The 26,713-nt window shown below is 41.8% G+C and overlaps 1 protein-coding gene across 3 annotated transcripts; it reads left to right on the top strand.

Annotated features, from left to right (window-relative positions):
* Window positions 1-916: 916 nt before the first annotated feature.
* Window positions 917-26,126, top strand: LOC111950608 (histone-lysine N-methyltransferase, H3 lysine-36 specific). 3 transcript variants are annotated; one of them, XM_070434426.1, is made up of 23 exons: window positions 917-1,024; window positions 2,379-3,205; window positions 5,154-5,295; window positions 5,525-5,697; window positions 5,814-7,848; window positions 8,079-8,191; window positions 8,279-8,534; window positions 8,721-8,809; window positions 8,937-8,982; window positions 9,211-9,413; window positions 9,611-9,748; window positions 9,912-10,035; window positions 10,968-11,168; window positions 11,471-11,650; window positions 11,836-11,992; window positions 12,321-12,526; window positions 15,702-15,814; window positions 15,929-16,198; window positions 17,762-17,878; window positions 21,201-21,342; window positions 21,643-21,749; window positions 22,017-22,218; window positions 22,494-26,126. In XM_070434426.1, the coding sequence occupies exons 2-23, from the start codon at window positions 2,396-2,398 to the stop codon at window positions 23,135-23,137; spliced, it is 6,468 nt and encodes a 2,155-aa protein (XP_070290527.1). In that variant the 5' UTR covers window positions 917-1,024; window positions 2,379-2,395; the 3' UTR covers window positions 23,138-26,126. The 3 variants fall into 3 exon arrangements, with proteins under 3 accessions (XP_070290527.1, XP_070290528.1, XP_023824101.2); XM_023968333.2 differs by lacking the exon at window positions 917-1,024 and adding an exon at window positions 1,252-1,708; XM_070434427.1 differs by lacking the exons at window positions 917-1,024; window positions 17,762-17,878; window positions 21,201-21,342; ... (1 more) ...; window positions 22,017-22,218; window positions 22,494-26,126 and adding exons at window positions 1,247-1,708; window positions 17,267-17,490.
* Window positions 26,127-26,713: the final 587 nt, after the last annotated feature.

Here is a 26,713-nt window from a genome sequence, read left to right as displayed (position 1 = left end):
TCGGGTAAAGATGGAGGAGCACAGGTCTATAAACCAGGCATGACAGGTAAGCATGTTGTGTAAAAGGAGATAAGAATAGAGTGGTACATATAGCTGAGTATTGTGCAACTGAAGTGCTGATGTCTCTAACCACCATTGTTTTTCTGTTCTGACTGACTGCCGACATTACGAACTGCACAGACAGAGCACAGCGTAGAGGAACACACTTCACATACTGTATAGCAAGATAATGATTCAACAGTTTACTTCAACTCGATTTCTTGACGGATATGTAAATAGAGAGGCTTTAAATCATGTTATGGTATTTTTCTCGTTACAAATCTGTCTAAAAACGAAAGAAAGATGGGTTTATTAGGGCTTGGAGACGCATGAATGTGTTTGATCTGTCGGGGCGCTGTTTTGACTGTGTGTTTGCCGTGCACTGCAGGCCCTCTCCCACCAGGCTCATGCGAGCGAGGCTGAGCAGGCAGCGCAGTTCTTCCGTAGGCTTCAGTTTTTCCACTCGACGAAAAATATCGCATATTCATCTTATAGAGAGTGTGAAGACATATCTCGCCTTTTCGAAATACAGAACTGTTAATCAAGCAAATAAGCCAATACGTGATTAAAACCACATTTTGATGTTCAGGGCAAGATGGATTCTTTATGGAAATTAGCATTATGGCACACTGTCCCCCTACACACACCAGTTACAGTTGCCCGTCGTGAGTCTTCTGTAACCTGTCATATTATAGCATATACACTAAATAGCGTAGACTAAATATTATTGTGGAATGTAGTTTCTTCGAAGGTGTGTAATTAATGCAGCTTTGCATTGAGGCTTTGGAATGTTTTGGATTGATTGGAAACGTGTGCGTAATTGCGGTTACATTTTGTGCGCTTTGATGTGAACTTTATATCGAGCATATTTTAACACTTTGTGGCCTGTTTTTTTGTGAACAGACTCCATTTTGAAGGACCCGGTGAGCAGAGGAAATAAGGCTTTGCAACTCGTCTAAAGGAAAGGAAGCCATCTGTTTTCCGGGTATAGCCATATTAGAATGCATCTACATGAAGACATAATCCTTTAATTTAAAAAGCGCATGAGGTTTCCATTTGGGGTATGATATTATGCCATTGTTGGCACAAGTTGAGCAAATGGCACGCATGTCATTAGTGATACATGTGAATGACAGTAATTAGAAATTAATGTGATAATTCATCGAGGATTGGACCAGTAGAGAGGAATATCTGCGTCTTTTTTCCATCCCACATATCTTTAGGATTTTTGGTGGCACTCAAAGCCTCAGAAATACTTCATGCTGGGGGTTGGGAGGTAGTGACGATTGGTCCGCTCTCACAGACAGACACGGGCAGTCAGGGGCTGCAAGGGGCAGGTCGACAGCTAGGAAATAGTAATAATTGATTAGAATATGCATTGAATATGAGGTAACAAGGAATTAGAAACGTATAGCACACTATGATATGTTGCTGTAAAGGGGTGGTTCTCTCAGTAAGTGAAATGCATGCATATATTTATCTTTTGAAGGGGCCGCTGGTGGAGTAACAGCTATCGCAAGTAGAGACAGTGTATGTCCACAGGATCCTGGCCTAGTATTGCTGCTACTGGGATTCTCCTTATCCGATTTCACAAAATTGGAAAACAGCACATTTAATTATATAAATTAAAGGGTTGACAGTTGTTTTTGCGGTGACGGACATTTCAATGGTAAGATTATTGCGGCATATCATTGACATCCGCTTTTTTTGTTTAAACATTCCGTGATTGTGTATGTACAGTAGACATCGGTCGATGTTAAGTCTGTACGAATGTGTGGCTGTGTGAACTTGTGTGTCCATACTGTATTGTAGCTTGCCAGCTATGCACTATCTCTGGTGCCTCGTGAGCCATGGCACACAGAGTTGATGCACAGGCGGCAGGCGCTGTCAAGAGCTGTCCATTTTATTCATGGGCATTCGCGATTTCTACATCAGCCTTTTGAAATCAATTTAACCCTTCGTTGACGCTGGGAAGGACAGCGTGTCATTACAGTTATGCTGGTCTAATTTGAACATGACCGTTGGCCTTCCAAACGTGCAGTAGGTTGCCACGATTCCACGTTCTTGGCGGGGTGGAATGATGACGATATTATGGCTGCCTGATACCTAGTTTCATTCTTCATCTTTTTTTTTGAGGTGGGGCAAGATAACTATTTAATAGATAATGAAGCTCAGTAATAACTTTTTATCATATTTTTGTTGACATGCTCTTTGATAGCTTACAATAAATAGACTATAATTATAGACAACAAAATGTATGTGATCAATAATTGAAAATCCATCCAATTAAAGTTGCTATCACTTTTTTAAACCTATTTCTGTTTTACTTTTATGTTTAGGGTGGAGACATGGCAGCATGAGTCAGCCCTATGAACTGCCCATCAAAGATGCTCAGGCCTGCTGCTCTGACCCAACATTGACCTCTGCCCCCAATGACCCTGTCTCCCCCTGCTCAAAGCACCATAACCACAATTCAAGACTAGACCCTCCACGTGCCATGCAGCTGTCCACCGCCCCTGCCCCGAAATCTACATCCACCTATGGGTTCATCAAGGACCTATCTTCCTCCTACAGCCCTCTGAGAAGGCTACAGCACCTGACCACCATGGTCAGCCACCCAGACCTGGTCCTACCTGGAGTCGGGGAGAGGGCCTCCCAGGGCTCCAGGGAAGACTCGCATACCCGGAATGCTGTTGGGAAAACTGACATCGGAAATTCCTTGGCCCTCACAGCTACCCAGCCAGGCAGCAGAGACACAGACAATAGTAAGACTAATCTTAGTGTGGAGAAGAAGAGTGACTGTTGCTTCTCTGACCCACCCAGTCCAGCTTTCTCACTGGATAGCAACAGCCCCTTTGCAAATGGCTATCTGCACTTTGAGTCCACTTTGTTTGATGATGAGAATGATGATGATAATGCAGAGGATGATGAGGATATAGCGTTGCCTCTGACAGACAGAGAGAGAAAAGTTGGAAAGTCACCTGAACCTCTTCCTGGACTTTTAAACTTGAAGGTTAAAAATATACCAGAGCCAGGGCTCTCTGTGGGTAAAGGCTTGCAGTCCCCTGGTGTCCCCCCATTTACAGCACATGATGGGTCAGACGAGGACTGGGGGAGTGACTGTGAGCCTCTCTCTCTTGGGAATAGCCCCTCTGGGCCTGCAATGGCAAGTCCTACTACTGAGCTTTTACATAACATGGCTATTCACAGCAACATCATACAGTACCAAACAGCCCTCGTATTTAAATCCTGTAACATGTCACAGTTCTGGCCTGGGTACTTCCTTGTCAGTCCAGACCACCTGTTTTACTGTGCAACATAAATTGTCAAGCTTATGGGTTTTGATTATATGTGAAATGTTAATGAAGATAGTGAGAGGCCTAAATTCTGGTTAATTAGCCAGAAAGGTCAAGCAAGATCACTTCCTCTATAATCGATAAGCTCCTCCTACTGTAGCTGGAGAGGATCCATGTCATTCAGTTGCTGTTTGGCTCAGTATACGCCAGCATCTCATGGTAAATTATAGTCAATAGTTTTTCCTTTTGCAATCAATAAAAGATGTGCACAGAGAAACGTCATTAGTCAGTCCATATCCAGAGCTTTGTTTAGTCTCTGGGATGTTTGCATGATCAGTTGATACAAGGTTAGGGGGATTCCTCGCAAAACTAGAACTAAAAATGAGCATGATTTTGGGGGTTTCACAAAATTTTATCCATAGAAGGGTTCTTTAGAGGAAGGATTCTTGACATATATTTGACATTTGTATCTAAAAGCATAGGCCCAGGCCTCCTTTTCAGACTCCTTAATGTTTCATCTGTAGGTGCTACAAAGCAARAAATTGTGTCATATGAAGCTTTACGGCTTGCTCTGTAATATGAGTAGTATTTTGATTTAAAGAAAACATTTATTACATTAATTTATGAATTTTGAAACATATAAACATGAATATTGAAAATAACCCATATTTGATTTGGCACATTTTTTGATATATTGTTGAACATAATATATTCTATGGGCATTTCAAAGTTCTAGAGTGGAATCTCTGCTAGTTTTAAAGTTATGGCCCATTTTATAGAGAGAAATTGGCATAGTAGGCAATGTAACCACAGCCCTCCTTGTATCATTGCACATCCTGCAATTCATGAGCAGAAGGTGAATATTTTAAATCCATTTTCACATTCACTGTGTTGGTAATGCTTACAAATTGGATCATAACTAAAAGTAGAAGAAATCCCACTCTGGAACTTTCAATGCCTGTAGAGTTTATTATGTTCAACAATATACTTTTATATTTGTTTGCCAACTCAAAAGTTTAATATTTTCAAAATTCATAAATGAATGTAAGTGTTATTGAAATCAAAATACTACACATATTACAGAGAAAGCGGTAAAGCTTCATATGACAMCATACATTTGGCTAAGGCCAAAATGTCACAAATATTCCAACTTCTATTAATTATGTCTTAATTATGCTTTAAGATACAAATATAAAATATACTGTATGTCAACAATCCTTCCTCCAAAGAACTCTCCTATGGATTTAATTGAGTGAAAATCCCCCAAATCATGGTCGGTTTTATTCTGTATAGTTTCGTGAGGAATCACTCGTTAGTAAGGTTGACTGACATCTAGGCCAGAGAGTGTGTACAGAGCTGATATATGCATTTAGAGTGTTTAAAGAAAGTTTCTTAAACATTTTAAAAGATAGTTGATTATATAATATTGGTTTGCACTATGTTGCATCTGGCAAAAATTAGAATAGAGTTGCAAGGATTTAACTTTGCCTATCGACGCCGGCTCTGTCATGCGCCAGCAATTTGAGACTGGGGACGAGTTTAAACTTTACCTAACCTAATTTACCTCAATACCAACCAGATTGGTTGTAGATGTTAAATGACTGTGGTCCTGGCCACTCGTCAACGTATAGTCTTGGAAAATATTGGAATGCTTGTATATGTTTGAAGATAAAGATTTTGACCAAATTTTTACAGACATATTTGCATATGTGAAAGAGCATGTACATTCTGATATAGTAATGTAATACATAACATGAATTGTTTTGAAACATGACTTGAAGTAATTTAAATATTGTCTTATTTGGTGTCTGTCAACAGATGGGCAGCCCAAAGAAGAAGTCCTTACCACCTGTAAAGTTTTTAGAAGGTGAAGTTATATGGGCAAAGTTCAACCGAAGACCCTGGTGGCCTTGTGAGGTGACTGTTGACCCACTACAGGGAACCTATCACAAAATGAAAGGTAGGCCTTGGTCCTGGATATTATTTTAACAAGCCGTTGTTTGGTTTGAGTTAATCTTGTTGAACAGATTTGCACTACCATGGAAGTCTTGTGTTTCGCAATCCACTTGTCATATCTTGCTCTTGCAAAATATATGTTATATCTGTGATAAAGGTTAAATTAATAGAAAATCTACAAACACTAATACCTAGTGGCCTTGGTCCTTTGCCCCTGTGTGATGATGCTGCAGAGCCCAGTGACAGGCCTTGTCGGCTGTACCACATCAGGACCTTTGGGCAGCCTGTGGAACTGGCCTGGGTCACAGGGAAAGCTATACACACATTTCATGGAGGCTTTGAGTTCGAACAGCTCCCCTTGCTGCGCAGGAGAGGAAGGCAAAGGGACGAAGACTACAAATACATTGTAAATATGTGGCACAGCTTTTGTATATGTTGGACAATAATGAATCATGTTTTACCTGAATGTACCTAAAAATACAAATATTTGTGATTACAGAAAAGCTTTATTTGCCTTCATAGATACCCAAGAGGTTTAATGCATCTTGGAAAACCAGTGTAGCTGAAGCAGAATCTGTCCTCCCAGAGCGACCCAAAACGGATGTCTCTATACCTGACTCCATAGATACAACCCTCTATGATGGGTCCACATCAGAAAAAGAGGGCAAGGCCCTTCCAACTCCCCCTTCCAATCCATCCAACTGTATACCCCTTGCACCAAGCAACTTAACATACGGATCTCTGTCACCACACAGTAAACATTCCCCAACAAAAGTAAGCACTTCAAAGAAGCCTCAAAGCAAAAAGAAGCCAAGTAAAGCGTTTAAAGCTAAAAATGAGTGCTTGAACACCAAAACAACATTTGACAGCACTAACAAGCCAGAGGGGGACATAAAAGAATGTCCGTATTCGGACCTTGACTCTATCCCCAATATTTTGTGTCCTAAAGCACTTGAGCGTCAATCCAAGCATGCTCAGACTCAGCCCTCAGTTCCAGTAGTAAAAGAGGTGAAGAAGCAGCCTGAAGGACACAGTCGCCTGTGGTTCAGCAAACCAGGAAAAGACAGGCGTCTCAACACTACCGCCTCCTTATCTAACCACAGTGCCTTCAGCAAGGGCCCCTGCAAGAAAAAGACTCAAACTGCAGCTGCTGTCAACAGAAAGACTCAAGCGTCCAGTGCGGCCATCAAGGAATGCTCTATTGATCAGTCGAAGACTCCAGTGTCCAGCGTAATAGTCAAAGAACACCCTTCTGATCAGTTGAAGACTCCAGTGTCCAATGCAACATTCAAAGATATTACTGGTGATCAGTCGAAGACTCCAGGGTATAGTGTAACAGTCAAAGAACGTCCTGTTGATCAGTTGAAGCCTCCAGTCTCAAGTGTGCCCAAGCCTCCTGATGAGTCGAAGGCCCTGGGCAAGCAGCCTGCACATCTGCCTGCTAGCAACCGCCTGATGACCAGAGCTCTTAAAGCTATGGAGTTAGCAGTGCGGAAACAGAATCTGTTCTCCAGCCCAAAGCCTGGCTGTTTCCTTCCTATCAACAAGACAGAGGAGGAGGTGTCATCTTCCACAAACACTCCTTCTGATAAACCAGAGACCAAAACAGACTGTTATACAGAGGAAAAACTTTTAAAGGTTGACAACGATAATCAGTCCTCCTCAAAGTTCACCAGGTCGAAGGACTTTGAAGCAGAGGTTAAGACTGAAGATGAGGGCTTCTTGATATCCCAGATGCCTGTGGACTTTATACCTCTGACATCTGGGAAGGCAAAGAAAAATAACTGTGTGTCTGACATGTCCTCCTGTTCCTTGCCATGCTTCTCTCCCATGGACGCCTTCAAAGACATTAAAGAGTTATCTTTCAAGTCCCTGGAATCAAGTGAGGGTGATGGGAAACCTGTGTCTTTTAAACCAGACACTAACTACAAGTTCAGTACTTTCCTCATGCTGCTGAAGGACATGCACGATACCAGGGAGAAAGATGGAACTCCCTTGGAGCTGGAAATCGGACCACCTAGTGCTCATGTAAAAGAGGAGCCTTCCGTGATTCCACCCTTACTGGGAGAGGAGTCACTCGGTCAAGGCCCGAGTCTCAGTAAAAGTCAACAAGGCAAGAGCAAAACCAAGGCCAAGCCCAAACCCAAATCTACTCTGAAGGTAGAAATCCCACAACTTGAAGGCAGCACAAACCAGGTCGTGAAAAGGCTAGCCAAAAACAGAGGCTCGTCCGAGACTAAAAAGAAACCGAATGGAAAAGTGCCTTTTGGTAAGAGGTCTCCTGGACCTGGCTACCTTGGGATAGAAGCCTTGCACCATCTTCCGAGCAATTCTTGGGAGAAGTTTGACCAGGATTTAGAGACATTAGGGGGGGTGGGGGAGGGCTGCAGTAGGCTAACGAATGAGAGACTACAGAACATGGTGCCTTTGGAGCAGGGTGGTGCAGAACCATCAGTGTCCTTTCAGCCAAAGACAGCATTGGACGAGCAGACTATCGCTGCCACAATTTCTGCAAACACTACACAAAGTACTGGGGAAGGCCAGGAGGCACCCACAGGTAAAGAGTTTTTGTTATTTCCTTGGTTTTACAGAAGGGTATCCTAAAGGAGATAATTACTGGTCAATGCATTAACTTTGCTTCTGAAGTCATACCATAATGAAAATATCAACAGCTATGAAGTAAAAGTGTCCGATGCAGGGCCATGAACTTCTGTAGATCATGACATGTAATGATTTAACATGTGTGGTGTACACTAATCATACTTTTTGCACACTTATCCTCCACAGCACATAAACGAATTCGAAAACCAAGCAAAAGACTCATAGAATGGACAGAAGAGTACAGTCAGATAATCTGCACAAGGAAGAAACAGAAAAAGCCCCTCCAGTCTTTGGGAAAGGTAGCTCACTCAAACATATTGCATCTCTTGGATTTTCAGGGTTTTGTATTATGATCCCAGCTCTATACCCTCTTCATGTTATTCCAGGTGGCACATTCCAACAGCAACAAACCAGATCCCCTACCATCAGGGAAAACCACACATGACCACGCCCCTCTGAACCCACTTCCTGAAATACAAACTCTGCCCCCAGACGAACGATCCAAGACCCCCACTGGACAAGCCCCTCCCCCAATAGAGAATACTCCCCCTCAGGATGCACCTATCCTGTCCATAGATACTCTAACCCCACCTCCTGAAGCAGACCCTTCGCTGCTGAGTGACGGTCTGACAAAGAATGTTGGTGAGAAACTATTTATATATAAAATGTATACTTTGGTTGGATTGCAAAAAATTACTAAATGTTTTCAAAATGCAATGTGCCGTGAAACCAAGTAATTGCTGTTTTTATTACATTACTCCTCTGTAGTAGTAGTCATTATCCCAGATGTGTGTAAAGGTCCATAGTAACACTGTTGTCTTGTGGCAGGTGACGTTCCTTACTTGGAAACCATCCGTAAGAGACAGAGGAAACCAACTCCGAAGATTATGGAGGCTGCCACAATTCCAAAGAAGAGGGTATGGAGGTGTTAGGGAATAGTTGTGCTTTGTTCAATAAGGATTTTTTTTTGTATCTGATGGTTCCATTTATCTTCACAGTAATGAAGGCCTTAAAACAGGTTGACTGGTTAATTATCTATTACAGGTCAAGTCCCTGAAGACCATCTTATCAAGTCATCCTCTTCCTTCAGGTCAGTCTACACAGGAAGGATCTCCCTCAAACTGCCCATATTACACACTTTTTAAGAGTCTTTCTCACTTTTGATTAAGATGAGTATGGAACTAGCATCAATACATTTGAGACTATACACTGTTTATCACAATTCTTTGTCATACTGCTGTTGTTTACTTAATGATTGTCAATTCAAAGGGCTGATTGGTCTTGGGGTCAAAGTTGACTTGACTGTTTTTGTTCCCAGGCTCTGGACAACTCTTTTCTAAATCAAAGATCAAGCAACCTACCACAGCTACCCCTGCACCCTCCACGTTTACACCCTGCACCCCTGCACCCTGCCCCCTGACCCAGAGCAGCCTGGAGAAGGGGTCAGACTGTGACGTCACCAAGCCCCCCAGTGAGGAAACTGATCTTCATGACGATGGGAGGGATACCCTAGACCCAGAGGTCAGACAATAGGTCAAATCTCAAGCTCTATTTTATGGTCCATGTTTGACCCGATAATAACATAGAAAGTACATGGTAAAATAGACATTACTCAATAATGATCTAATAATGAAAATAAATTTAAAAAATGTTTCTACATGGAATCGTGTTACAGTGTTTGAACTCTCCTGCTGATTTTCCTCTTCTTTGCTCCTCAGGGTTTTACATCCAGTTTGGATGACAGCTTTTCATCCATGAGGGAGGAGTCTTCACTGTGCGATGGCCCACTCTCCCCCAATAAGAAGATCATAGGGGACAGAGGGGGCGCTGCCTCATTGAAAGAGAATGTGTGTCAGGTGAGTAGGCCTCGCATCACCAATGTAGGAGTGGTTACCTTGTGTTGTTTTAATTTGCAATATGTGATTATGGACTGACTGCATTTGCTCTTTACTCATTGTTTCAGATAGTTGTGTAAATGTTGTTGTAATGTTGTCTCAATGTTTATGGACTGTATGGTAGGTGTGTGAGAAGACTGGGGAGCTGCTGCTGTGTGAGGGCCAGTGTTGTGGGGCCTTCCACCTCCAGTGTATCGGCCTCACAGACCCTCCTATAGGGAAGTTCGTCTGCCAGGAGTGCAAGTCTGGTGGGTCAAGCACATATTCCTTAAAAACACAACCACTCTATACTCATTAACCAGGTTTCCATCCAACCTTTTTATGGGAGTAAAGTTCATGTCGGATAAAAAATGTCATTACAGGTCTGATGGAAACAGAACATTTTTCAGTTAAATGTTCAAATGTTGACAAAACAAAATGCGGCAAAAAAGGTGGGAATGTTTTGTGTCTGTAAAATGATTTATGTGAGAAATGTCAGTGGAAAAGCTTTTAATGCACAAGTATTGATATAATAACCATCTTATCGAAGTAAACTTGGAGTCACGCGATGACATGTTGTGTGGACTTAAACGTCACAGGGAGATGAGGTGCAAGGTGATGATCTTGATGCTCCTTTCCAATAAATATTGATGGTCTTATTCTGGTGACATGATCATCAATACTTGGCTGCCATTTGACAAATAAAAATAATCTTGCTCTTTTGTCCATAATAATCTCATCATGTAGGCTATACGTGCGTAGAGTTGAAAATGCGATGGAAATCCATTTGAACTTGTATTTGTTATTCGGTACATGGGAATTTAACCGCAGAAGCTATTTTTATGTGCACTACGTCATCACGCACAGCCTTTTATCTGCAACAAGTCAATTTGATGGAAACACATCTCTACTGGGAAAATGCGCATATTGTTTTTATGCGGATTTTAGAATATTTGTATGAAAATCTGTCGCCAATTCAATGGAAGCCTAGCTAGTGTCATGTTTTTAAGCTCCATTACTGCTCAGACCAAATTATGGAAAGACTATTATTAGTTGCACATAGAGTTTTAAGTGTTCTCTCTGATTGTTTCACACACTATTTTGCTGATTCTCCCCTGTCATCCTCTCATCGTAGCATCCATAATTCTCTCTGGCTAGTAAAAGCAAATCCATTGATTAAAGCTGATGTGTTTGTTGCTAGGTCTCCACACCTGTTTTGCGTGTAAGAAGCCCGGGGAGGACGTGATGCGCTGTATGATCCCAGTGTGTGGGAAGTTCTACCATGGAGAGTGTATAGCTAACCACGCTCCCACTGCCCCCCTGCACCTGGGTTTCCGCTGCTCTCTCCACGTCTGTCTGTCCTGCTTCATAACCAACCCTGTCAACCCCTCCGTCTCCAAAGGTGGGTGCTGCTCTGCTTAACCCAGCACAGTTTAGCTTTGTTTTATGCAATTCTGCTCAATTGAAATCCYGGTATATTGCTAACTCCACAGGAGAAATTATGATGTTGGAGTTAATAAATATAACAATTTTTGCACACGTTTGTGCTAAAATAATTTACATTTTTGCACAGCAGTTCAGTTTATTTCAACAGCATGATAGAAAGACAAACTAATTAAAGTGAGCTGTGGGAAGTAAATGTATACCAGATATTCTAACTAACAGCTCATTCTGCCTGTCTCCCCTGTGTTGTGTGTCCTGTAGGTCGTCTGACGCGCTGTGTGCGCTGCCCTGTGGCGTACCATGCCAATGACTACTGCATGGCAGCGGGCAGTGTGGTCCTAGCCAACAACAGCTTCCTGTGTCCCAACCACTTCACCCCCCGCAGGGGTTTCCGCAACCATGAACACGTCAATGTCAGCTGGTGCTTTGTCTGCTCCGAAGGTACGCCGGCCTCCACATATGTTGTGTTGTTAGAGTCAGATATGCATAGGTACGCTATTATGTCATGTACATTACATGATCAGCGTCCAATTTTCGCAGAACATGTGATCAGCGTTCTTAAACACTAGAGCCCAGCCCGTAAACCAGTTCAGTAGCCAAACTGTTATTCTTCTCCCATGCTCCAGGGGGCAGTCTGCTGTGCTGTGAGTCGTGTCCTGCTGCCTTCCACCAGGAGTGTCTGAACATCGACATGCCCGAGGGCAGTTGGTTCTGCAACGACTGCCTGGCCGGGAAGAAGCCCCACTATAAGGACATCCTGTGGGTCAAAGTGGGCCGATACAGGTTAGTACAGCTGCCTGGGTACCAACCTTACTGGCTCAGCATTGGTTTGGCAAAACAACAGCAAGTTGGCTAAAGCAGAAGCAGATTGGCATCCAGTGTATTAGTAAAAGTCCTCCCCTGCCTTAACCACATTCCCCATGCTAAAATATCCTAACTCTGAAGTGTTCTGACATTACTAAACAACCAAGGTACTGAGAACCAAAATGCACCTGCATTTCTATTCACAATATGGCAGTGGTTGCAAAATGATAGGGTCTTTCTGCCATGGGCCGTGACCCATTTTCTTTTCTTATTCATATCGTCTTTTCCCTTCCTATCCTCTGTCTAGGTGGTGGCCTGCGGAGGTCAGCCATCCCAAGAACATTCCGGAGAACATCTTACGTATGAGGCACAATGTAGGAGAGTTCCCTGTGCACTTCTTTGGCTCCAACGACTACCTGTGGACCTACCAGGCCCGAGTCTTCCCCTACATGGACGTAGACACCAACAACAAGGAGAAGATGGGGAAGGGTGTAGACGCCATCTACAAGAAAGGTATTCACACCAACAGACCTGGGCAGAAAATAGTTGTATTTTGTAGTTTATTTTAAAATACCAACTTTTAAAATAATTGAGGTAGTCGAATATAGTTTATATAGAGTTTCAACTAAAAGGAAACTTATTTTATATTTTATAAACAATATAAAACATACACATACAAACTACAACATCATACAAACATCAACTACATAATACCTGCACAGACCCACTAGCACACACCCCCATCTCCAGCGCCCCCATCACTCTACGCCACATGGTCTCAAAATGCACCATTTTGTTTCTCTCCCTCGCCCATGCAATTTACATTTTTAGATAATAAAGCATTTGAACTTTCCATTGCGTTAACGACGGAAGATTGGTTGATTTCCAGTTTTTGATTGACGAGAAAAGTATCGTCCAACCCATCGGGTATCTCACTGCGCCCTCATATGCCATGTCTTGAAATATCCAGACAGACGGACTAAAAGTGAATTTACATTGTAATAGTTCTGACAGCCAACTTTCTAACTCCACCCATAACTTTTGGACTTTATAACATTCCCAGAAGGCATGGATTATTGAGTCATCGTTAGTGTTACACTTCAGACAACTCTGCCGTTGTGCTGTAGAATTTGTGAATTTTGTCTCTTGTATAATACATTCTATACATTCATTTATACTGGATTAAGAGTACATTTYTGTTAACTGTAATCTCATTAGTTTTGTTCCAACATTCCCTCCATCTTGTGCCATTATCAGTTATTTTTAAGTCTGGATTCCAATAGTTTATATTTGTTTCTAAGAGATTGTCAGTTGGATAGGCTCTCTGCAAGGTTTTGTACAGCTTACCTATCATATGAATATCCTTCTCTGACTCAAATAGGATTACCTCAAGATTGCTCTGATGTCCAAAAGATTTCTAATCAACATTTCGTGATATAAAACTTAAGTTGGATGTACTTGAAAATATCTACATTAGTCAATTCAAAATTTTAAGCTGTCATGGAAATACATTTATTTCCTATTACCAAGTAATTTATGGTTTTTATGCCTTTAGTTTTCCAAGTGGACCAATTTATCGGTGAATTCTGAAAAGCTATCCAAGGATTGTTCCATAGGGTTGTGTTATAAGGGAGTGAGATTGGTTCTTGTAGAATACGTTTCATTTTCTTCCATGTTGTTCTTAACTAGGAAGTTGTTAATATTCTTAGCTTTATCCTTTGAAAATTGACACATAAAAATATTCTGAGGGATGAGCATGCACATCTTCAATATGTACCCATTGTTCCTCTTTAGTGCATTTAACTATATGTCTCAAGTAAAAGCCTTGGGTGGTGAGTTGATACAATTCCACGTCTGGAAGGTTAAAACCACCCTCAGACTTAGGAAGATGTAATACTTTCCTTTTAATTCTATGAGTTTTATTTGCCCCTCTGAAGTCTGTTATGACCGAGTATACTTTTGTAGCCCTTTCCTGCAGTTAAATGACCTAGTGGCCTCATGTGTGGAATGTTATTCATATATTTCATTATCTCATAATTCATTTTTTATTTTTTATATATGGTGTTTCTATGTCAAACGGTTTTGTAATATTTCAGTCTTCTGTSATGTATATAAAGTGTACTATTGGGATGCAAACTTGAATACATTTGAACTCTATTTCTGACATGGTGTAGGTGTCTTCTTTTTTTTAAGACCATAACATTGTGTATGAGGTGTATACTTTAGTTTCAAAATAGATTTGTTTAAGACTACCAACAAACACTGTGTGACCCTGCAGTAAAAGGTTATTAAAGAATGTCTTCATGGGGTAATTGGTATTACCGAGAATAAGTATGAAAACTTTGGGAGCCATGCAGGGCCGGCATTATGGGAGGGCCTTAGGGGGCCTGGCCCGCCCTACCTACCTCCTTGCCCGTCCAAATAAAATATTGAAATATTGATCATTTATTTGACCGAGACGCACGCCAACAGAAAGACGCATCAATCTCAGATAAAGTATCCAAGAGAGCGAATCAGCGCTCTCTGGTTGTGTCTAAACTTGACACTTACATGCGACTTCTGCTATCAGAATACGAAGCTTGCAATTGTCTAGACGCACGAAAGTCGCTTTGTGGTCTGATTGTGTTCAGATCTGTCTGTCAGATCTGTCTGACTTCAGGAGGTGGTCAGGGTTGCATTTTGTGCCGRTTTTTCCTCAGTCTGGACGCAGTCAGGCTACCGAAAGCGCATACAGTGGGCGAAGTCATCAGCACTCCTCCCACAACTCATAAAATGTGTGTTTTTGGGACAGAGGCACCTTTTCATTATAATGTTGACGGAAATACGTTCCTAGGGTGTGGGGAAAGTGTTTGCTGGCCTCATAAATGCTAGCCAGCGAGCTAATATTTAGATGTATTTATTTTATTTTTATGCTAACTCGTTTGCAATCCCTCTWGCATTGCTTGCTAACTTGCTGGCTGGCTACAGAGCTTAGCTGGCTACTTAGCTACAGTAGTTAGATACTGCCATCAGCTGTTGTTTTACCTATTCCACCTTTTATAGAATGCATACTGGCATTTGAATATAGTGCGGGAATGGATACAATGTGGGCAAGGTGGACACATTTAAATGTAAATGTAGACAGACGCATGACGTGTTCGGAATTTTATGATCAGAACTCCATTATCAGAATACAAAAGCGTCATGAACTGTCAAATCCAACTAGACACGGCCTCTGTCTCAGTATGTGTAGACCATATATAGCTGATGCTGTCTGGACCAAAAGAGTATGACATGTCATACTATTTCTAGCCAGACTGGATTAGATACATGGGCTACATATAGTAAGACCGAGGGGAGCTGTTTCGCTCACTCGGATGCTTTCTCCGGTGAGAGTTTCAGCAGAGAGGAAGAGGCGAAGCGAGAGGGCTCACTCTCGCCAAAATCTGTCCAGAATAAGCCCAATGCGTTTCTATGGGCATAATATGCAGACCTAAGCTTGTCATCTGCCTTCCCGCTTTTGGGACAACGACTCTCATTGTTAGGGCGGAAACATGAGCATCTCGTCATTAAATACACATCTCAGGTTTTTGCCTCTTGCGAATTGGAAAGGAAAACTGGCAGGTGCACAGTGCACTATTAGGACACTGACTTTCCACAAAGCAAAGTTAAAAGGATTGTTTTTTACTTAATGTTAATCTTTCCCCAGCTTTGGAGGAAGCTGCTAGCAGGTTTCTGAAACTGCAGGCAGAGAAAGAACTGAGACAGCTTCAGGAGGACAGGAGGAACGACAAGAAACCCCCGCCATACAGACACATCAAGGTAACTGCCACACCTTTTGCCACACAAAATGTATATATGAAGTTTGAGCTGTAGAAGTATTAGAACATCCCCTTGACATCTTAATTCCTCTGACATCACTCTCCTACCCCTCAGGTGAATAGGCCAATCGGGAAGGTGCAGTTCATTACGGCCGACCTATCAGAGATCCCGCGCTGTAACTGCAAGGCATCGGACGAGAACCCTTGTGGCATTGACTCTGAGTGTATCAACCGCATGCTGATGTATGAGTGCCACCCTCAAGTGTGCCCAGCAGGGGAAGGCTGTCTTAACCAGGCCTTCACCAAGCGCCAGTACAGCCAGGTGGAGATCTTCAGGACGCTGGCACGAGGCTGGGGCCTCCGCTGTGCCCACGACATCAAGAAGGTAATACATGTCAACTATAGAGTAAATTAAGTAGAGATCAATGTGCCGCCATGAAACTGTMTCCCCTGGGGCTAAAACTATTTTCAAAAAGCTATGGAATTGAAAGGGGACTTTGATTCTTCTGCAATCCCGACAGATTTCAGTCCCAGCAGACTTTTTTTCTAGAAAATGTGCACAATCTTTTGGCTGTTCAAGAAATCATAGATTTAATTTCTTACCGGTACGGGACCCCCCAAGTATACTACAAAAATTACAGGGTAGCCTACTCTGCTGACACTGACAAACAGATCAATAAATACGATATTGTCTGATTCATATAATCGGCCTACGAAAAGGGGAGACACAAATACAATATGACGTCCATCTAACCTGGAGGAGGAAATGATTGTCCAAAAACAAACAAAAGGAACACTGACCCAATGATAAAGACAGTGAATATGCACACTCACCAAGGATATGGCTGATGTTCTCCGCTGGTGCCAATGAGATAGGCTTCTGTTCGATCAATTAAGTTAAGAATTTTGATAACTCATAGACAGATTGGTGTCTTTTCAGTGTTATCTCTACACAGCAATAGCCATTTGCTTTCCAAACAGCTTTTACGCGATTGTATTTTAAATATTGCGATATGCCTGGCTGGCTGGGTCTCTGCTTTTCACTGACAGTCGCAACTCAACAATCTATTTGGTATTTGCAGCACGCGCTGCACAAATTGCGGGCTCTTCCGACTGTAGGCCATGCGATTTAAAACAATCCACAGCTTTTATTTTTAAGAAGTCAATGATCCTCTGTGGCCAAATCATGCTTTCTGTTGTAGTAGCCTATGTTGAATAATTTTATTTATTTCTGTATAGACAAGAGTAAGCTAATTAGGTTATATAATGTTGTCAATTTAATTACATATACTTTAGGGAAAACTTAGTTTCCCTTAGCCTTATGGACACGCCCCCTATCCATTTTAATGTGGCATAAACACAAGCAATAATGATTTTTTTCATCTGATTGTCAAACAATCACTTAACAAAGGCTACCCGCGCACATTAAAACTTGAAACATTTGTAATTTCAGCATCCAAACCCCAACAGTGCACTGTGCACCTGAAATTTGATGAATGGAAAGAGACATCTGTTACAAAACACCTACAGTACATGTATTGTAATGACATTCTGCGATTGTCATTAGGCCTACGCTTGTAGCCTGAATTGATGTATCCACTGTTGTCCACGCGCGCCTTGGTCTCGGCTACTCATCTCTGCCTTGACAAAATGTAAGTGTTCTCCTCGAACCACAACGCAATTTGGAGCGTATACAGTCAATTCGCAAATTTTTCTTGCAGCTGACATTCAGTAATGTTAAGTAATGACGTGATTGACTATATTTTTTKGGGCATGTTGTATTAATTGTGATCGGCTCACGTTTTACCAGCACAGTGTACCCCCACAATTTATTTTGCCGGGACGCCGTACTGGTCTGTACCGCCTTACTTTCATACCTGATGATTAATATTAGAATGAGTGTTCCACCGTATCTCTCCTGCTGACTGTCATGGTTGTGTGTTCTCAGGGGGAGTTTGTGAATGAGTACGTAGGAGAGGTGATCGATGAGGAGGAGTGTCGGGCCAGGATCAAACACGCCCAGGATAACGACATCTGTAACTTCTACATGCTGACTCTGGACAAGGTAGGGTTCAGGAGTCAGGACTTAAAGGTCTAATGCAGCTGTTTTTATCTCAATATCAAATCATTTCTGGGTAACAATTTAGTACCTTACTGTGATTGTTTTCAATTAAAATGGTCAAAAGCAAACAAAAATAGCTTCTTAGCAAAGGGCAATTTCTCAAGCAAGAATTTTTCTAGGACTGTCTGGGAGTGTTTTGAGCGTAGAGAGGAAGCTGTTGGCAGAGAGGTTTGGAACTCTCTTTCTTATTGGTATATTAACTAATTTACCACCAGGTGATGTCAGCATACTATGGAACGCCGTTTGGGTCTTTGCGTGTCAAAAAAGATACACGTCAAATAACACAATTCTATTATAGAATGTTGTGTGTGCTGAATTTGCACGTGCAAGCCAAGTGCCCCCACTACTAACAGTAGCACTGTCAAAGCTGAACAAAAAAGTCTGTAAACAAGCACACACCAGCCACGAACGATGTGTTTACAATAGTGCGTTGGTAACAAGCCATTATTTGCTTCACCTCTACTTCTGGGGTAGCTAGTTAGCTTTAGCTTGGTACCTAGCTAGCACCAATACAACTAGCCTGAAATCGATGAGCAGTAGAAACTGCAGTCATTTTCATTATTCTTAGCAATGATTTAGGAATCCTTGTGAGTAAGTATTAGCTAGGTTGCCACTTGTTCACCTATTGAAATTGAACTTCAGTTCATGAAAATAAATAGCTAGCCAAATACTTAACCCTGTTGCCCAAAGCTAACGTTATAAGCACCCAGCTAGCTTCATCTGGCTAGTGAGGCTCAACCGGACCGGGTTATGTGTTTTGAAGCTAGCCACAATAAGGATTAGGCACAATAGTGAAATTTGCGGTTTGCCTTCAAAATAAAAGTACCCCTTTGAAAGTGATGCAGAAGGTTACAATTGGTGGAATTATGCCATATTTAGACTAGATAATGTTAAACAAGGTTGGAATGTGAAGCAATGAAATGGGGTATCAGTCTACTCGGTGACACCCACAGAACACAACTGTGAAGAGTTACGCAAATATTAGCGTTGTAGCTCTTATCGCGGGACTGTAACTGTGTGAAATCACCTCCCCAGTCAGCTTATTGTGTGTATTGACATTCATATTTTACTGTACAGCTTTACCCAAGGATTGGGGATCAATGAAATGGGGTATCAGTCTACTCAATAACCAAGATATTTTTCCCAACGCCCTCCTCAGAGTTATCAGACTCCAAAACATCCACACAGTATTGTTTTTCTTTTGGAATAATGTTCAATACACATAGTAGGTTGACAATAAATGTGGCTCAATTCAGTTGTTTCAGAGTCCCGCAATAAGAGCTACAACGGTAATGTTCTTTGGGTGTCACTGAGAAGACTGATACCCCATGTCATTGATCCACAATTCATAGGTAAGGCTGTACAGTGAAATAAGTATGCCCCCAATGCAATTCTAAATTCTAATACATTCAGTGTGATTTCAACATATTTTTGTCAAATTAACAAATTATTGGCTTTTGTTGATTTTGTATAACAACGTTCCAACCTCGTTTATTATGATCTATTCAATTATGGTGTAACGGATGTGAAATGGCTAGCTAGTTAGCGGGTACGCGCTAATAGCGTTTCAATTGGTTACGTCACTTGCTCTGAGACTTGAAGTAGGGTTTCCCCTTGCTCTGCAAGGGCCATGGCCTTTGTGGAGCGATGGGTAACGATGCTTCGTGGGCGACCGTTGTTGATGTGTGCAGAGGGTCCCTGGTTCGCGCCCGAGGTCGGGGCGAGGGGACGTACTAAAGTTATACTGTTACAATGGCATAATTCTACTATTTGTATTCATTTGCATCACTGTCAATGACATACTTTTATTTTGAAGGCTAACTGCAAAGTCAACTATTGTGGCTAATCCATATTGTGGCTAGCTTCTCATAGATGGGTCCGACCACCATTAATCAAATAAGAACTGTTTTATAAATTAGGGTTATTTTAGAGCTAACGATAGCTACTGAAACAGATTATGTTGTTTTGCTATGTTTTTGGGGAAGAACATTGTTTGCATCCATCAGCTAGCTAGCTTTTTTTATGACCAGTACTGTAGGTGCGAGAGACAACCTTACCAGCATCATAGCATACGTATCGATGAATCGTTGTGACATATGAAATATGAGTGATAGCGTAATTTCCATGGAAATTAACTTACTAAATATGATAGGCTAAAGTTGTGGCTCCGGAATTGACTGGAAATAAATATTGAAAACACATTTATTTGTGTCTGCCTGCAAATTGCACAGTGCTATCAAATATATGCCAGATTATTTCAAAACGGTTATCTTTGTTTTGTAGGCTATTTGCCATCTATTGTATTAAAAGCACCTCTGTTGCAATATTCACAAACTCTAATACCCTCATTCTTGCTGATTGACTAGTTTCAGTAGCCTACATATCTTCTCTTTTGTTGGGCGTGTGAAATCAAGTGTGCCTGTATGGGTGGTCTCAATTAAATAGCATGTAGACTATACTATATGGGTGGAGAAGCACAGCATAGCCCTGTCTAAGCCGGGGGAGGAGAGGGGGGTTTCTACTAAACTACATTATATGGAATTATTTGAAAAGGTTATACCAAGGATCATTTAGCTATTTGATTTAGAATTTTAAGACGCCTTGAGGTATCACAGAATATATATAAAAAAATGATTTGATGAAAAAAATGTTTGGCCTTACTACTATTAGCCCATACAAATGCATTGAATAACAGATTCACTACATGGAACAACAGAAATCTAAAGGAAGTTTGTTCTGAAGTGTCTGTCCCATATCTGAGAGATATAAGAAAGATCAAATCAAATCAAATTTTATTTGTCACATGCACATGGTTAGCAGATGTTAATGCGAGTGTAGCGAAATGCTTGTGCTTCTAGTTCCGACAATGCAGTAATAACCAACAAGTAATCTAACCTAATAATTCCACAACTACTACCTTATACACACAAGTGTAAAGGGATAAAGAATATGTACATAAAGATATATGAATGAGTGATGGTACAGAACGGCATAGGCAAGATGCAGTAGATGGTATAGAGTACAGCATATACATATGAGATGAGTAATGTAGGGTATGTAAACATAAAGTGGCATAGTTTAAAGTGGCTAGTGATACATGTATTACATAAAGATGGCAAGATGCAGTAGATGATATAGAGTACAGTATATACATATGAGATGAGTAATGTAGGGTATGTAAACATTATATTAAGTGGCATTGTTTAAAGTGGCTAGTGGTACATTGATGATTGAACAGTGTTGTTAATTTCGGTGTGTTTGTCAGGATCGGATCATCGACGCTGGTCCGAAGGGGAATCAGGCCCGCTTCATGAACCACAGCTGCCAGCCCAACTGTGAGACCCAGAAGTGGACGGTGAATGGAGATACACGTGTGGGGCTCTTCGCTCTCATAGACATCCCTGCAGGTGAGCGGAGATTTGGCATGAGGAGTTTGTGCTATGTTAAAGCTTTGACTTTTGGCAACACTTTTCATTACATAGGCATTACAGGAGAAATATAAGAGCATTGAACTAGTTAAAGAAGAAAAGGAAGTTGCATAATATTCACCAGGACAGAGTAGTCCATAGGCAGTATATTTACAGTACTAGTCTATTATAAGGTAATTATATAGGTAAATCTATCAGCAGTTCATGTCCATCTCTGCATCACTTGTTGTGTATACTGGTTTATATCTGTCCTCTATGGGTCATTCTGCCTGTCTCCAGGCACAGAGCTGACGTTCAACTACAATCTGGAGTGTCTGGCCAATGGGAAGACTGTGTGTAAATGTGGAGCTCCAAACTGCAGCGGCTTCCTAGGAGTCCGGCCAAAGGTGAGAGGAGACACTGGAACGAGATGTTGTTATTGGGTTTGATAACATGATCCACAGAATGAATAAGATACATGGGATAGTAGAATGACATAGTAGAAACAATATTAATTGCTATTTTAAAATCTCTTTCCACAAATCCAAGGGCACTTGATACAGTAGTCAAAATATTAGTAATGTCAAGGGGAATGAGATATTTGATTGACAGGGGCATCATCAGTTTGGGTGTTTGTGTCTCTATTAACAGCCTGACTCTTCATCCTTCCCCAGAACAACCCTCCAGCAGACGACAAGGGCCGCAAGCTGAAGAAAAAGGTCCAGGCTAAACGGAAGAACAAGATGGAGGTGACCAAGGAGAGGGAGGACGAGTGCTTCAGTTGTGGGGATGGGGGACAGATTGTGTCCTGTAAGAGACCAGGCTGTCCCAAGGTCTATCACGCAGACTGTCTCAACCTCACAAAGAGGCCTGCAGGTCAGTGGCCCAGTTCGGTTCCTGTCAGAGGACATTTTTGAGTAGTTATCATAGCTTGTAGTGGTTTGTTCTATTTCCTCGCTGTTACTGTAGGATTGTGTGATTGTAGAATTATATACATGACGTATTTCGTGCATTTTCACTGTTTGATGTCTGTCAGATCACTGGTTAGCAGTCTCAGTGTGCTGATTACTTCTCTGTTACTGTTGATGCAGGGCTGTGTCTGACTGCTTCTGTCTGATATACTGCGTCTGACTGCCTTTTCTGTGCTGCAGGTCGGTGGGAGTGCCCGTGGCACCAGTGTGACCTGTGTGGTAAGGAGGCGGCCTCCTTCTGTGAGATGTGTCCCAGCTCTTACTGCACACTGCACCGCGACGGCATGCTCTTCATCTCCAAACTGGACGGACGGCTGTCCTGCAGCGAACACGACCCCTGTGGACCAGACCCCCTGGAGCCAGGGGAGATCAGGGAGTACCTACCCGACACTGGGGCTCTCTCAACAGGCCCGGGGGCTGGTATTGTACCCCCTCCTGCTGCTGCTGTGGCTGGTGCTGCTGCTACTACAAGGGGGACAGGGGACCCCCAACCTAGCCCTGGCCCTGAGTCTTTCCCCCCTCTCCCCATCTCTTGCCCCATCTCTGGCCCCTTCTCTGGCCCCATCGGCACCCCTCTACCCAGCTCGAAGGCCCTCGATAGCTCTCACCTATTCCTTCCCCAATACTCACCCATCTCTTCCTACGGAGATGAGAAGGAAGAAATTGAGGATCCTTTTGGTGATGAAGAGGGGGATGGAGAGGGGATTGAGGGAGAGTTGGAGGATGGAGAGATGGAAGGCTTAAAGTTGAAAGATGAAGAGGAGGAGAAAGAAGAAGAGGAGGGAGAGGGAGAAGAAGAGGAGGGTGAGGAAGAAGAGGAGTAAAGACCAATGTCCTTTTTCAACAACTCTGCATCCTGGCTAATCATTCATGGGGGGGTGGGGAGAAGAGCTACCTGCTTGTTCTTGAGGGTGGGACTGTGCTCAGCATCATGTAGATTCACTCATCTTTGTATATAAGGATCCATGTACAGATGATTTATAGATCTGTGAATTTGAACACCACCTTGTTCAGACAGACCCCTGAGAAATAGCAGGATGAAACAATGTGGCCTGGAGCTGGAGTGTCGAAATGGAGTAGGAGGGAGTTTCCTTTGGACACTGATTTATGGTCAATTTTCCCCCTAATAGTCCCAGTTAGGGTTTGTGATAGGTATACTGATCCTAGATCTGTGCCTAAGGGCACAATGGGTATGATAGTAACTCTAGTCATATAGATAGGTCCATTTGAATCTCTTCTTTGTTCATTGTCATAGTTGTTGGTTTGTGGTTTTAATAACATGTTTACATTTCTGCACCTCCTCTTGGAGAACACGGCAACTAATGTATCTGAAGCTTCACCTTTATCAAAGGGGAGACTGAAGAGAGGAGAGGAGCAGTACTGTCAAAGGCACAGAAATCCCCTCATGAGAAAGTAGCCTATGGTGTGTTAGATGGGCCTGTCAAGCTGGTTCTCTCTGTAGCAACTCTCCTACATGGCACAAATGAGTAATGCTGTGAAATTAGTGCGTCAGCAATGGAAATTATTAGTCACGCAATCAGTCATTTCAACCTTGTCATTGGTGTACAGTCTATATCCATACCTATTTGATGATGATGAATCTATCGTTTCTGCTGGCATCTGCCTTACCACACCAAATGATACAGACACCTAGACAATACACATGAAATCAAATGGCTTAGTTAGTAAATGTGGGTAGTACATCAAGGTGATATTGATATTGAACATGCCTATATCCTAATCCATGACTGCACTTTGCGTTTTCCCTTAACCCTGGCATTGCATTGCCGATAGCTCCTCTGTACTGATATCTATTTGGGGTGCAGTTGGCTGTACTGTAGGTCTTTGAACACAACTGAAATCTGATTGAGTGGTCAACTAACGTAAATTCAATGTGAAATCAACCAAAAATGTCACCATGTCATTGGGTTTAGGTTAAAAGTTGCTGACTTTTTGAAAATCCAATCAGTTTCCACGTTGATTCAACGTCATCACATTTCATTTTTTGGGTTGAAATGACGTGGAAACAACATTGATTCAAGCAGTTTTTGCCCAGTGGGAAGCTTCCTTACATGGTCTAGCTTTCCCTTCAAACTGAACTGAACCTTCAATGTGAAAGTGCCAGAGTGTACTCAGCAGTTGAGTAAGCTACTTGACTTAACCTTGACGACAGCTAGCTCACTTGTGTGTATTATATTCTCTATGACATATTTATATTGACTTTTATAACGCACAAATGAAGATGGGACTGACTTCTAGTAGTGATATTGCTGTATGTCACTTTATATAATCCATACTTTCTGTTTGCTCGGCTATACTCCTTGCCATTAGTTTAGCACTAAAAAGTACACTGGTCCACTCCCCTGCTAAAATGCTTTCACTACAGTATTTGTCTCAGCTATGTGTTTTCTCCCTCTTGAAGCTTGTCTCTACATCACTCTTTGTTGTGTCAGTTTTTCTTCTCTGCTTATGCCTTTCCAATTGAGTCAATCAGTGTTGGGGTTTTTGTGAAGTTGATTCTAGAGGGCCAGAGAACAGAATGAAGTGGATTTGCCACTTTCCWGTTATGGAATGTTGTGTTTCCATTTCTGAAGCTTATAACACACCTTTACTCCAAATCTGCACAATACGCACTATTTTTACTGCTTAATGTCTCCCAATTTTGTCACTTTAGTCATGTCGAAGTATCTCTAGCAGCCTTTATCTATTAAAACTTAACTGGCTTAGTTTTAGATGAGGCCCATGAAAAGATATGTGCAATTTCTTATATTTTAATAGAAAACCAACCTGTTTTTTAATGACTTGAAAAATTGGTAAAACGGTTCCAAGGGTCCCTTGTCCATATACTGTACTGTAAAGGTTGCCATGGTGCCCCCTGCTGTTGTTCCGATATACAGATACAGGCACCCACCGTCATGGCCAAAGTAAATATTTATCTGACTTGAACATATTTATAGCACTAAAACGCCTACGAATTTTAACAACACAGATAGATTTAACTGATCTGTTGGAAGAGTATTTGTACATTTTAGATTGGCCTAGCCTGTCCTTCCAAAATCTTATATAATATGTATATACATTTTGTATATGAAAGCTATATATGATGAATGATTAAAAAACAAGAGCTAATAATGAGTGTAGAGCCAGTGGATATCATGCGTTCTCTGGTCTCAGCTTTGTCATCAACCATTCCCACAAACAGGATCACTTCCACTTTGATACATATTTGTTGTTTACGGTTGAGTTGCTGTCAACAGACGTGGTTAATAACACTTTATATTGATGTAACAGTATCACAGTAATCAAACAGATAATAGTAGGCTATGAAAGCATACAGTATGAGGAGGTCGAGGATCATTTCTGGTCACGACATGAGCTGGGAATCGGAAGAGTCGGGAGATTGAAGGCTCAACTATCACTACAGTACCTTTGGGACTTGATATGATAATGAGCTGTATATCTTTTTGCTTTAATATATTCCGTTTCTACATTGTCAGTTACCCCTCCCTCCTCTTTGGAGGGTTCTTTGATGTGGCACAAAGGAAGAGTTGGGAGGCTGTAAAATGTTTTTATACATACCTACGTATGTAACAAAGCTGGACATTGTTTTTCTACTGCTGTTTTTGTTGTTGTTGCCGTCATGCTTCTTAGCTTCTGACTCTCTTCCCTCTCTGCCTTATTAAGCCTTGTGTAATTCATCTGTTCAAATTGTAACTGTTGAAGAGTTCAATAATATCCTGCTGCCTTGTGAGGATATTGAAATGTGCTGGAGTCCTTTGTACATAATAAAGAAAAAAAATTAAGTTGCAATTACATCTGTTTTTCTTCAACTCTGTTTTTGGCATTTTGATTTGGGCCAGAGGTTTGATTGTTACCTTTCCCGACTGAATAATCAAGTTCGTAGGCATATTACTGTAATAACAGTTCACGATTGCATTGAGCAGGGGTAGATTTGTTACCATAATCCACTATAGACATGCTTATGATATAGCAACTGGCTTTAACACATCCATAGCTCAGTGTACTATAAGCCTTGCTAATAACTAAACTGACCACTGTGCTAACCACTGTTTCACTTCACATACTGTACGATAAAGTGAAGGAAAACAATGGTGAATGCAGCAGTCAGTCTGGTTGACCAGGCTAATGTAGTGTAGGTGTCACACAGACACTAACACAGACAGACTTGCAGAAATCTAGTCTTTATTTTTTCAATTTACAACACGCTACAAAACAGTCCACACAATGAATGATCATATCAGCTGACTCTCTGTGGACCTGTAATAGTGTTGGGACTATATGCATGTTATAATATCTACAAGGCCTCAGATAGACGTAGGACTGCAAACAACCTCTTGCTTTGTGCCTGTGCCCCTTGCCCCTTGTAATAACAGTCCTGT

The sequence above is a fragment of the Salvelinus sp. IW2-2015 genome, linkage group LG23, assembly GCF_002910315.2.
Source record: "Salvelinus sp. IW2-2015 linkage group LG23, ASM291031v2, whole genome shotgun sequence".
NCBI lineage: Eukaryota > Metazoa > Chordata > Actinopteri > Salmoniformes > Salmonidae > Salvelinus > Salvelinus sp. IW2-2015.
The sequence above is the reverse complement of the archived record's forward strand: the minus strand, read 5'-3'. Positions and strand labels throughout refer to the sequence as shown.

What these genes read in the sequence shown, in the direction of transcription:
- LOC111950608 (XM_070434426.1), top strand. Translation starts at nt 2,396, where the DNA reads ATGAGTCAGCCCTATGAACTGCCCATCAAAGATGCTCAGGCCTGCTGC. An exon ending in CGGTCTGACAAAGAATGTTG is followed by an intron (nt 8,535 to 8,720) that starts GTGAGAAACTAT and finishes GTCTTGTGGCAG; the next exon opens with GTGACGTTCCTTACTTGGAA. An exon ending in ACATGCTGACTCTGGACAAG is followed by an intron (nt 17,879 to 21,200) that starts GTAGGGTTCAGG and finishes TGTGTTTGTCAG; the next exon opens with GATCGGATCATCGACGCTGG.